General features: G+C 35.9%; 1 protein-coding gene across 11 annotated transcripts in view; it reads right to left on the reverse strand.

Annotated features, from left to right (window-relative positions):
• Window positions 1-632: 632 nt before the first annotated feature.
• Tango11 (transport and golgi organization 11) overlaps window positions 633-14,367 on the reverse strand; it is a 49,483-nt gene continuing 35,748 nt past the window's right edge. For all 11 annotated transcript variants that reach the window (XM_090410896.1, XM_090410897.1, XM_090410895.1 and 8 more), the window contains 2 exons: window positions 6,599-6,806; window positions 633-2,008 (listed from right to left, as the gene is read on the reverse strand). In XM_090410896.1, coding sequence (XP_090267022.1) covers window positions 1,795-2,008; window positions 6,599-6,806 — 422 coding nt within the window. In that variant the 3' untranslated portion in view covers window positions 633-1,794. The remainder of the gene's footprint in view (window positions 2,009-6,598; window positions 6,807-14,367) is intronic.

The following is a 14,367-nucleotide window of genomic DNA, read 5'->3' on the forward strand; positions in this document are numbered from 1 at the left end:
GAACTGAGTGACAAAACACAGTGCTGTAATTCATGTCTAAACACATTTCTCAATCCTCCTTCCCTACCTGAGAGCCGAACCAACCCAAATAGATGAATGGAGAAGGAATATCCAACTGTCAAAAACTGCAGTGAAATATTTCTGACAAGTGTAAACAAGTGCAACCATCTCACTGATTACCCAGTAAAATGTTTATAGTTTTATAAGATTTAATTGTTTATGTCACTCTTTGTGTTTATCAATATATGTAATTTATGAATACAAAATTGAATGTGTGTATATATATGTTTTATTTTATTCCGATTGTTAAGTTTTATCTATCTATGGGGTACACCAGTTACATACACATTTCTGGGGGGGGGGGGTACGTGAAGCATAAAAGGTTGAGAACCACTAATCTATGGCACTGTGGGTAAATTGGGACCAAAACAGTTTACACTTTGGTCCACCATGAATCGTGTTGTAAGGACTGATAAAAAGTTAAAGTTTTATTAATATTATTTAAATTTATTATTTAGTATTTAAACAATAAATTAAAAATATAATCTAAACTTAGAGCTGATTTCACGTCTCCATCAGCTGAAAAAATTTCACGAATTTCACGTCTCCATCAGAAAGAACTTACGATTGAGGAAAAAATGGGATAATTTAATGCACTAAATCAGGAAAGTAACATCTGATGTGTTTACATAAAGAGATAAAGTTAATGCCTTCTACAGTTTCAACAATGGTAACCAATTTTTTCCATTCACAAGTAATGGAAAAAAATAAAAAATAAATATATTAGTGCTGTGGATTGACGATATGAATCAAAACAATCTTGTAACTCAACAATAATCATGAACAAAGCATAGTCCTTGTTTTCTCATTAAGGCTTCTCCACTATATAATATTTTTAATCTAATTTATAATGTATTGTTGTGTTATTTATAAACATTTATGAAAAACAATTATAAAAGAACCATCATTATTTATAAAAATTGCAAAATGATTAACTTGTAGAGATAATTTTTCATATTGAAGGAACCAACTCATTTAAATACATTATAATTTTACCTCAACTTATGAATAATCTACTTTAAAACAGTAGGCTGGGAATATAACCCCTTTGTAAAATGAGGCCCATACTAGTAAGTGGGAAAAAATATATTACTGATCGTCTGAAAAGTCAAGATGGTATTTTTAGCAAGAATTTCATCTCATGCAAAATATTCATATAAAAAATTACAATATATATAAATGGAATACAATATTCCTCACCTATTTGCTCTGCATTAAACAAAAAGTTGTCAACTATCTAAAGCTATCACATCTAATATCTTGACCTCCAGTTTTATATCATTTTTAGGGGTTTCAATTCCTTTTGTGAAAGTCTTTCTTCTTATTTACTTAGTTCTTAAATATATAATTAACTGTTAAATTCATAGCAAGAAATGAAAAATAATTTGCATTCTGAATTTCATGCATAGAATGTGCACTTTTATTACTGAACAATAAAACTAAGCACTTATATACAGTAAACAGTGGAACATTAAAATGATCAAAATATTATACTCAAACAAAAGAAAATTCTATTACATATAAACATAGACTTTTTACAAGATGAAACTGCTAGAAGTATTTCTATCTAAATCTTCAAATACATCATATTAGTAAAATTTAAGTTCTATGACAGTTATCTGACCATCAGTTTTATTATCAATGATTTAAAAACTTTGTCCATTAAATTTCATTCTTTCTTGTTTGCCACAGATGACAATCTCAATTTTTCATTTTAGTGAATTAAGTACATAATCACCAATGTTTGTGTAACCAAATTAATCCTTTCACAAGAAAATAAATAATACCTAGAGAGTACACAATCATATCCCGCTGTTCACGCTGCTGATTTTCTTGTTCAATAAGAAAAACTCTATGGCTCAATTGTTTTACATGCTGACGTAACATAGTTAATTCATCCTCGGGTCCTTGTGATGATGCAACACCAGGCAATGATTCTAGTGGCAATCTATAAGAAATTTATACATACATATATATGTATATATACACATAATGTACACAAAAACTTTTATATAAATGCAGATACTTCATTATAACTGACAGATGAAGTAATCTTTAGAGCTATGTTTAGCACTAAAGCTTATCCTCAAATTCTAAGGCATTTGCAGCATTAAGCCCGAATAATTATCTAGCATTAACTATTATCCTAAAATTTTTATAAATGTATCAGTTCGTCTATAATGATAAATTCAATAAAACTCACAAAACACGAAAGTTTTGAGAATTGCTGATGAGCCCACATGACAAGATATGTTTTTCTAAATTAAAAACCTAAAGGACAAATTAGTATTAGCTATATGATCTGATTTCACTTATGTTGTTTGAGGACAAAAGTGCATTTTGAAAGAAAATATCATGCAAAAATCAGAATGAATTTGACTAATTTATTTGTAAACAACTTTTTCCATTTTTTTTTTTTTTAGTTAAGGATGGAATAAAGTCACCAAGAGATGACAGCACTTGTTTGCTGGTCTCTTCATCAGTAGCCGCCTATAATTAGTGATAGGCATGGGCCAGCTATCTCTGATTGGCTACCAGTGGAGATTGAACTGCCCATAAGTCACCAAAAGCTAGATAGGGTATAAAGGCCTCACCTACTCCCCATTAGGGAATAAAAGGCGTTAGATGATTTTTTTAAAATTTATTTTTAAAGTTTAATAATATTGGAGCAAAACAATCATTTTATAGATAATGCTTATTGAAATGTAAGAGCACTCAGAAATCATGAACACTTGATGCCAGTTTCAAGAAAAAATTTCACGAGAAATGGCATTTTTTTCTCCAAAAATAAGGATGAAAATAATGGAAAAACAACTCATAAGAAATACATTCCATGTTTCATGAGGTTTGCTTGCATGTTTCCTTGTACTGAACATGCTATCTAAAGGGTAATCTGAATTATGCCCAACACATTAAGGTTACTGGGGGTATTGTGTATCCTCTCTTCGATAAATGAGTGCATTCTCCAGTCGCTCTATCTGTTTAGTGGGGAAAGATTTGGATTTCCAGGATGAACATCAACTGAAAATTTGTTATGAATGTTCCTTCCATCCTAAACAAGATTCAGGTGAATTGTCTTTCCAACCAGATGCATTTTTTGGGAATACCAAGTCCCATCTATCTAAACACAGAGACTGATACTCTCTGTATGGATGTCATGTCCAAGAGTATCTTCTCTCACTGCACAGTCCTCATTATATCTTTCCATCTAATCATGAATAATTTATGAAGAGTTATAAAAACAATGACAGTGGCACTGTGAGAAAAATAAATCTCCCTTATAAACCAATCCCATCAAAAAAGTTGCATCACAACCAGTCACACCAAACAAACCAAGCCAGAACCTCTTCACTAAAAACTCTTTCATATCCACTTTATAAACATCTGTGGCATCAACACAAACATAAAGGACATTTTACATAATTTGCAATCTTCGAACATGAAGACATCTTATTTCTGACAGAAACCCAGATTTCAGCTACATCTACTACTACCCAATTCCAATGCTCAAACTACACACTTTATGATTCACAAGAGTAGCACCTGTGCCTGTGTGAAATATGGCATAGTCTGCCAAAGAATGTCTAATTTAGAATCCCCTTCTTTTGACCTTCTCTAGTTCACTCAAGATTTCCTTTCCCCCATGCCAAGATTTCCAAATTCCCAAAACTTCATCTTTTTTTTTTTTTTTTTTTGATTATGTGTTTAATGAAATTATTCCACATTTAAAGTGTTACTTTATGTATACCATAAGCAAGTAAACATTTAACTTGGCCCCAGGCAAGCTTTATTGGATTCAGTTTGCAGTGATAAGGAGGAAGCCTGAGATGCGTGTCCTGCCTCAGTTATCATGATGTCAACTCAATAGGCTGAGAACTTATGCTTCTCCCTGTTCACAATTTCAAGCAACTTGGCCTTCTAAACAAGCTTGAACACAAGGTCAGCCTCTTCAACAAAACTACCTATGCCACCTTCATGCACAGCAATCAGGAGCCAACCATTTCCACATGGAGTCTTCAACCTGGTTGATAATCCTTTTAATGTGGCATCTTGTGTGGTCTTTTCACTATTTTTTCAATCATTTGTTTCTATTCCTGATAGCACTGGTACTGGTATAGCCTGTAACAGTTGTGTCATTCTATGATTTGCTGGTAGCCTGGCCGAAATTAACCCATGTTTTGTCCACAAAAATTATACTCCTCCCAACTTGTCATGCTATCGAATAGCTTGAAGGTATTGATGTCGCCAAGCAATTACATCCTCTCATTCTATGATGGATGATGCATATTATTGTTTAATGTACCTATAATCTCATAGTGTCCTTTTTGATATTTGCAGCAGATCAGGATCACTGCTGACTTCGACAAAAAGCCTGTTCCGTGTGGGCTACTCATTCTTCTTCATGAAAACTTCATAAAAAATCTGAAGTTGCAATCGAAAAACCTGTGAAACCTTTCTCATCCGACATGCTCTTTGTTCTGGTTTTGAAATCATGCCGTGACCCCGGAGAGACATGACAGGTCAAAACAATCGGCCAGTTTATTTAATTATTTATTTTTGTGTTATTTTAAGTAGAACTAAGTTTTTAAATGTTCAGTTTAATTTAAAAAAAGACTAAACACACTCATAATTTTAAGTCCAAATGACAGTTTAATTGCATCCTAAGAAGGGACTATTTTTCTAACTGGCCATTTTCTGAGAGGAAGTGATTTCCTGCAATCTTAGTGTTACAGAGTATAACATTGCATACTAGCCTTTTGCATATCTAGTCATAGAAATTACCACAAAGTCAATTCTTTTCCAGATTACAAGTGTATTTTGTGCTACGGTATTAGAAAAATACCAATCCTTTATCTCCTTCTGCTCCCACCTCCCCCCAAAAGCACATCTGAGATTGCTAATATTAAGCCTAGCTTTTTTTTCATCATCATTTGCATGCATACACAGTGAGGTATGTGCTATCCTATCTTCCATCTTTCTGATTAGGGTCTACTTTTTGATGTGCAGTACACACTTTGAAAGTCTGTAGCCAGTCTAAAAGAGACATTGAAAGAGACATTGTGATAGGATGCCATGTTGCAGGTCTATCTGTTCAGCAAATTGTTGACAACTGGGCTATCGCAGGTAAACAAACAGTGATACCATACTGACATGGAAGGGCAGGGAGTCAATTGCAAGTGCTACCCACAGTGGATGATCCACCAAACATGACCATAGGATGCTGCAAAGTATAAAATGTAAAAAACCACCATTTGTCAGCTGACACGCTGAATGCAGATTCTGGCATCGAATAAAATCTGCACAAAAACATTCAGAACCAAAGCTCACAACAAGGGCTTCCATGGTAGGACCGCAATATGCGACCACACATTACCTGAACTAACATGAAGGGTCATCTTCAGTAGTGCAAAGAGGCATGTACAGTGGGATGTGGAAGTTTGGAAAGGTGTGTTATGGAGCAATGAATCGCATCACACCTTCTACAGAGCAGATGGACAGGTGTTGGTGTGGTGGATGGCTAAGTGAATGTCTCTTACCAGAGTGCATAACCTCAACTATGAAATTAGGAGGTGAGGATGTGGTGGTATGGTCTTGTTTTCCCAGTTTGGCCTCCAACCTCTGTTTCTGGTGGCATGAACATTGAACTCCAAGAGGTATCTGAATATTGTGGACAATGCAATGCTTCCTACTTTGTGGCTTTCTTTGGAGCATTGTCTCTTTCAGGAAAACAATGCATAGTGTCATAAGGCTGCTGCTGTAACTGCATGATTTGTTGACATGAACGTCACCACACTTGACTGGCTTCTACAGAGCTCTGATCTAAATACCAGTGAACATCTGTGGGCTGAATTGGAGCATCATGTGAGGTCAAGGGACATCCATCCCACAACTGTCCAGGACCTCATTATATGCCTACAGGAAGAATGGTCCAAAATTTCCATTGATCGCTATCATACACTTGTGGAAAGTATGCCTTGTAGGATTGCTGCAGTCACTCCAGCGAAAGGAGGTCATACATTATTATTAAGGGATGTGCTATGGTTGTTTGTTCCTCACACTATGGTGACTGTTGACTGCTTTCCAAGCAGTGTACATTATGTTAGTGTAAGACATGTATGTGATCTTCAAAGGTTATCTAATACTAAGACTGACCATTACCTTAGTGGACTTATTCTAGAATTCTGCTCTAGAGGTCAAACAAACTTTATTTAAACCATTTCAGACTTCTGATACACAGGATGATGTAAGTGGTATAATTACAATAAAATTACATTGTTCTCAATCCTAATAAGAACAAAGAAAGAATTGCTATGTATCATTTATACTAATGAATTGTGTTGGTCTGGCAAGACTGCGGAACCACGAGTACCAGAAAATCAGTGGTGTATCTGTGTTTTTTTTAATAAAACAATATAAACTTTCAGTATAATCCATAAATAAAGATGTGAAAAGGGTATAAATATAAAAATTTTAAAGTTTGTAATTTATACAAACTATAACAAAATTTTCCCAGAAATAAGAAATCAAGTACACTTACCCAGTTTCATTATGAGTGGGAAGAGCATTTTGATGAGTATTATTGTTAGGCCTGTTGGGTGGGTCATGAACAGATGGATAATGATACTCCTGTAAAGTTATAACATGAGGAGGAGTAGATAAGTGGAGGCCTGATGGCTGTGATGCAACACTTGATTCTAATCTAAATTCTGGAACAGATTCTCGTCCAAGAACATGTTCTTCTCCACCTGGATCAAAAAAGGATGTTTATTTTTTTGGCTGTAATTAGGAAAATAAAACCATTTGTATGATATTTACCGTTATATTTTCACCATTCCTTTGGATCCTTAATGCAATTAGGGTTCAGCAATTTATAAGTAATCAATGTATGGTTAAATCATAAACATTATTATTATTAATGCACAGACACTTCACTGAGTCCAATGTCTCCACTGCAGAGGGGGTCTACACTAATTATTATGGGCACAATGAATAACATCTCTCTCTCTCAAAGTAGTTCACTGACAACACACTTACCAATGCCTCTAGCAACCTATTCCATTCAATTACCATTCTCCAAACAAAAGATCTTATCTTTACATTCTTGTTAATCACACTCTTACACAACTTCCAGGAGTGATGCCTTGTTTTCTTCTGTTCAGCCATATACTAGAAAATTTGTTTAACACTTACACTATAAAACCACTTCTGCAACTAATGTTTCTATCATATTCATATTCTAATTTCCACATATCAGCTATACTTTGTAACACACAAACCTTTGGTCCATCCTCATAAGGATCATTTCACAAATGACTCAGGATTTTGGTTACTCATCTCCGAATCTTCTACATCACCTCCAAATCCCTAGGTGACCTAATCTGTGCACAATAGCAGAATTGTCATATCAAACCATATCTGTACACAGTGGTTCCAAATGGTCTTTCAAAGCCTTCAAAAGAGGGATAACCTTCTTATTCTTGCTTGTCAGAGTGTTCCTAAAATGATAGTCATTTTATGATAGACAAAATGATATTTTGTCCACTTTTGCAATGTTCTCTAAACTTTTAATTCTGTTCTGACCACTTTCCCTAAACCTTAGCCTCATCAATTTCTTGCAATGCAGCTATTATTTTCCCCAAACTACCACTCCATTTAAGATCATTCTGTAAGATCTCTACATCACTTTTATTAATTATTGCTCTCCCTAATTTAGTAATCCACAAACAATTAGGTATTCCCTCTCAAATCATTCCCAATATCGTTGATGTATAGGGCACATCCAGAAATTAAGTAGTTCCAGTTGGTTGTAAATGTATGATATGACAATGCTTTCATTATTATTTAATTTGCCACACAGTTTACACATACTGTTTGGCTACTGCTACATGAGACATCATATCGGGCACAAGCTTTTGTATCTCCTAAATGAAAATGAAGTAGTCTGCTGCTAGCTTTCACCCAATCTTTTGCAGTTGAACTGTTATTTGATAAAAATTTCTTCAAGTTGAGTAAAAGATGGAAGTCGGTGGGTGCAAAATCATGGCAACAGAGTGGATGTTGGAAACTTCCCAGTTGAATTGTTTGAGCAGTGAACATTATTGCAAATCAAAACAATTTAAATGTAGAGAAGGTCTCATCATTTGTTTCAAATAGAGTGCTTTAGAAAGTTTATTGATGTTCTCTGAGTTACATAAAGTCAATGATCAAACACTGCATCAGTTCCAAAACATGGTACACATGACTTTGTTGAAGGAAAGGTTGTGCTTGAATCTTTCGCCTTTGGAGATTCAATGTGCTACCATTGCACTGATTGCTGCTTACTTTAGTGTCATATGAGAAATCCAGGTTTCATCTCTTGTCACAATGTGATTCAAAATTCATCATCTTCTTAGAAAACTAGTCTAAAAAGTTCATTGGTACACCCATGCATTTTTGTTTTGTATCATCAGTGAACATTTTCGCACTCATCTTACAATATTGAAAGTGTTCCTCGATGATTCTGTATAGTAAAAAATGGGAAATATGTACTTAATCAGAAGCAGTGAATTTTCAGTTTTCTTGAATCATTTCATTCACTCGGTCAAGCAGATTGGCAGTGATTGTCATCCACATTTTTCCTCCTTACTGAACATCATTTTCTCACATATCTTCACTCATGGCATTTTCTCCATACACTTCACTATTCATCAGCAAATTAAGTGATAAATTTCAATCAGGCAAAGCATTTTTAGTATCCAAAAATTTTATCGACTATATATCTCAACAACTGGTAGGATTTTTGATTTTCTTACTCATTTTATAACATTATGGTAACCTTATAAACCCAGACTGAGAAATTACAATATGTCCATCTTATATTTCTTGACTCTGCAACATCACTGTGTAGACATATCCTGCCACTTGTGCTGCTGGTATGTGTGATTTGAATTTGGTTTCTCGACATATCTTGTATAAACTGAACATTGGCAACTACAGTACAGTAAAGAGCCTTGCAGCACATTAGTAACCATATACCTCCTCTTTCGTTCCACTCTACCATACACTATTTTCTGGTGTGTGTGTGTGTGTCAGCCACCCTCTTATCCATGTTGCCAACTTCATGCTCAAGCCTATTTGCTCCAACTTACAATAAGACTATGAAGTATCTTGTCAAATGCTTTTGCAAACTCCAAAAATATCATGGTATAGTTATTTAGAAAGTAAGTAAATTATTAAGACAAGACCTTTGCTTCACAAAGTCATACTGTCCTAATAAAAAATAACTTCGTTCTCCTTCCTTTATCTTTAATGATACTAAATTCGCCTCAAGACCAAATCATTCTTTTTCAAAGACTTACTCCAAGCCTTTTCTGACAAACATCATTTCTATACTGTGAGTGATGTGTTTTTCAGGAAAGGCTGTGAAAAACTTACCATCCCACCAGCCAACTTTCAAATACTGCTCTCAAACACAACCACAGACCTCTGGGAAAAGTTCTCGATGCTGTTTAAAAGATGGCAGTTCAACTAATTGATGACCCGCTCCTCTTGCTCTACAGGCACTGCATCAAGAACAGTTCCCACATTTTGTCTTTTCCACAGATATTTCCAAGAGCACTGTTCAGCAGATCTGATATCCATTACTACCCCTCCTCCGTTTCTGTTAAACCTACAATAACATGAACAGCTGCCCAAGTCGCCATTTACAGTTAAATTATTAATCAACTGAACCCAGTACTCATACATCTTTCATTCCATCTACCTCTATTATCTGGAACAGCCTTTCCTATGAAGTATTCCCTGAAGAATATAAACCTTAGTTCTTCAAAAAACATATCAGTATATTGCTTTTCTTTCTTGACCCCTGCCTCACACACAACATTGATTTGCTATAGGTTTTGTAACGTGTGTTACAAAAAACTAATCTGCCAAGAAGAGTCGATTCATGTTGAAGGGGAGAAAGGATTAAGGCGATACACGAATTTGTCATGAATACATGTAATCACGTGCTTTATACGTAAAATTTTCCAACTGTTGTACAATCAAAATAGTTACCACTTTAAAAACTAGAATTTTCATAAAAGAAAACCAAATTTTCTGACATATAATAATAAACACTCATCCCATGAAACACATTGATTATCCTATTATCGGAATGGATTTGCCTTCTGTTCAAATATGTTTATACCTCTGATATCTACAGGACACTTGTATCTTTCCCAAAAAGAATATTTCAAGACATTTTTTTTCTTCTTCACTAACGACTCCTATTTGCATACAATTTTATAGCTTAAAGGCAAAAGAGAAACAAAAGCTTTCTTGTTTCTCTTCATCTTAGTTCTCTTGAATTAACAGACAACGTAAAACTAAGAACAACGTACTATCTCTATACTTTTCTTCACTTTCTTTTTTAAGCTTTTTGCTGCTTATATTTTTCACATATCAGTTTAACAAAAGTGCTGCATTAAACTTCAAAACCAAAAGCATTAGTAAGCTTGTACATTACATAATACTTAATTTACACTCATGAGCAGTTGAATTAGAGATACCTCTCTAGTAGTGGGTAGCGCCCCCTTTTGCCTTGATGACGGTGGCGATGCAGCGTGGACTCCACAAGGCACTGGAAGCATTGGGGGAGCCAAACTGATCCATGACCGCTGCACAATGCACGGAAATTGGTCGGAACAGGGTCCAGGGAGCATATATCTCTCTTGACAGCATCCCAGATGTGTTCAATAGGATTGAGGTCAAAGGACCTCAGGGGCAAGCCAAGCATCCTCATGTCCGTGGAGAGTTCATCCACCTACTCGACCACAATTTGGGAGCAGTGGCCAAATGCAGTCTTGCTGTAGGTGCAGGTCTCCTGCAGGGTGCTGTAGGCGCAGAAATGGGTGCACACTTCTGACAGCAGGCCTGTATTGTTCGCCGTTGAGGGACGATGGTAGATGTACCAGGGGACCCATTTCATCCCACGTAAACAGTCCCCATACGAGGATACCACCAACCTGAACTGTACCCTGCTGGCAGGAGGGATCCATCGCTTCATGTGCTTGGCGAAGCACTCGTAGCCTGCCATCGGCATCTACCAACGTGTACCTCGACTCATCAGTCCAGACGACCTTTTTCCATGCGTCAAGGGTCCAATGGCAGTGTTCCTGTGCCCATGCTAATCATCGTGCCTTGTGACATGTGGTGAGCAGAGGTACCCAAGTCGGGCGGTGGCTTCTGTACCCCATAGCAAGGAGATAGTTCTGGATGGTGCTGCTGCTCAGACATCGTTGTTGTCCAGCATTGAATTGGCGAGTGATCTGCAGCACTGTGGCCCGTCTATCCTCTATTACCATCCGAGTTAGCTGACGGCATCCCCTGCCATCGACACGTTGCACACCATGGCAGTTTTCCTGGCAGCTGTGGTTTTACCCGATTCCATGTACTCATGGTACACTCTTGACACAGTGGCCCGCGAAAAACCCAGTGCCTGCACGACTTCGGAGATGGAGTGCCGATGTCTGGCCGCGATTGAATTCGCTGAGATCTCGATTCTTCCCCATTCTGTGCTCGACTATTACTCAGACAGTCAGTACAAGGTCTGATGACATCCCTGTCACGTGGCACTATTCCATTCGCCGGGACGACCACAGCACCATTTCGCCAACACGGCAGGTATCTCTAATTCAACTGCTCATGAGTGTATATCATAGCACTAGCCTTTCTAACTAAAGTGTAGCTTATCCATAATACTTGTGAATTATATTTAAGATAAAGTTTGTAGTTTACTATTACCTAAGGAGCAATAGTGATGCATAATTTATTGAAAGAGTAAGTTGTTTCAGCACACAGAAACAAACAAACATGAGTTCATGTTATGGAACATGATGATGGTATAGAGATAGTTGAACTGGTAGCATACTTGCATATCCAAAGATACTTGTGCGTTTCTATTTAACAGTTGATTTGCACTATAGAAAACATCATTATTAATAAAGTTATTCACTATAACAAGCTAATGAAAAGTCCTGAACAAAGCCATATTGGCATAACATTATGCTAAAGAAAATTCGTTATAGTAAGCTATTCTTGGGATCTCCCTCTTCTCTAAGTTCTTTATAGCAAGATTCTGCTACATTTATTAAATTTAAGCTTTCACATAATGTTTATCAGCGCTGAGTTTCACACATTCTTACTCATATATTAAAAGTTATTTTTTATTAGTTATAATCATATTCCTGCCTTAAGAGATTTGGGAACCTTTGATCTCACAGAACCCTAATCCTGCTCTTACTGCAATTATCAATAACATTGCCACTAAATTACCAGCAATATGGTCACTTAGCAGATTAGTTGAATTGTTAATATTTTCTTTGATGCTCACAGGAGTTTTGACTTATAAAGAGTTTTAAATTGAAAATACTATTAATACTTGGCCACTTCATATAACCTAAAAATCTATTTCCTGTACTTCATGCAGTACACCTCTGGCCAATATGAAATGCAAGTATTACCATTTCAAATATAAATTATGAGGATAAGACAAAAAGTAATTTATTAATACTCAGGATACACTTCTTCCAAGTTTGTATTTTGAAGTTTTTATTTTTTGCTGCACTAATAAAGGCAGCAAAAAGTGCACAGAATCAAAATGCGTGCACGCATGCACAGAGTGAGTGAGAGAAAGTAGTTTAATAAATAAAGGAGTGAAATTTTTAATAAAGCAGTGAAAAAATTAATTTTTTTGCTGAAGAATAGTGTGTGTGTGTGTGTGTGTGTGTGTGTGTGTGTGTGTGTGTGTGTGTGTGTGTGTGTGTGTGTGTGTGAGCTGACAGTAATTGGTTTTAAGATATGTTATGATCAACATCTGATGAGTCTTGTGACTCCATGGACACACCGTTATAATCATAACTTCTAGTGACACTCTGTGTGTGTGTGTATATATATATATATATATATATATATATATATTCGATGTATCTCTACAGACACCCTGTGTGTGTGCGCGTGCGTATTCTCTGTATCTCTTAGAAGTTATTATCATAACGGTATTATTATAATTGATTATTCTAAGTAAAAAAGTTCATATAAACATCTGTCCAATTGCCAATGGATGAATGCAGAGATACAAGTGTTTGAAACTGGCATGTAAAAGTTATTATGAGAGGTATTAAAGAACGATAAATGACTTATTGTTTATAATTATTGACTGTTTGAATGATACAAAACACAAAGAATTGACAAATGCTGTAATTTACAGATCATAATAAATGTCTGAAAATTCCACTGACAACTTCATGCACTTTGCAACTCTTGTGGCAATAGTATGTGTTGTTGTTCTGAAGCTTGACGTTCTTTTATGAGCCATAATAAGATCAATCAATTTGTCTCTTGTATTTATCTTTTCTTTGTATACTTCGCTTTTCATCCAGCCCTACAAACCAAATTCTAAGGGAATGAGACCTTGGTGGCCAATGGATGGGAACACCACATCAATCCATCATTCAGGAAAAGTTCAATTCAGATATGGTGTCACCTGATGGCTAGAATGTGCAAGAGCTCAGTCATGCTGAAAGAACATACCAATCCTTGTAGCCAAGGGAAAATCCTCCAATAGTAGTGGAAGTTCGTTTTGCAGAAATTGTAGATAAATGGGTCCTGAGATGATTTGGTAACACAAAAGGCTCAATGAAATGATTGTTAATCATACCACACCACACCACATGTTTACAGAGCAGTGATGTTGGAAATTTGTTTCTACAATAGTATGTGAATTTTTGTCAGACTACTGATGTCAGTTATGGGTGTTATTGATATTGCCATGGGTGACAGTAACTTCACTGGTGAACAGTATTAATGGAATTAATCGGCAATTAACATTTAGACACTGATAAAATCCTAATCGACTTCCTTCATCTGCTGGGTGAAATGGATACAAGCCCTGCTCATGTAATGTTCACTATACTCTTGTATGTGAAACACTGATATGTGCAGAAATTCTCTGTGTGCTTGTAGTAGGACTATGTTCTACTGACTGAAAAAGGTGTTCTACTTCATCCACATTTTGTTTGTTTCAACGTTCAGAAGAAATATGACTGCTGGAAACAGTATCAGTCTCACACAGGTTGTTGTAAACACTAGTAAATACTCTTCAATCTGGTATTCTGCAGTTAGGAAACCGTCAATGGTATTCTCTACAAGCAGCAACAGTGTTTCCATTACAAAAACCATTAACAAACATCATATCAGCATATTCAACATGCGTAAAGATGTGTGGCATTCTTAACAACACTTCTAAAGTGAAACTGCATCAGGTTATAACTGTTTCATGGTCACATC

Source organism: Typopeltis vanoorti, chromosome 21 (assembly GCF_054136105.1).
Source record: "Typopeltis vanoorti isolate ZY-2024b chromosome 21, IOZ_Tvanoo_1.0, whole genome shotgun sequence".
Taxonomy (NCBI): domain Eukaryota; kingdom Metazoa; phylum Arthropoda; class Arachnida; order Uropygi; family Thelyphonidae; genus Typopeltis; species Typopeltis vanoorti.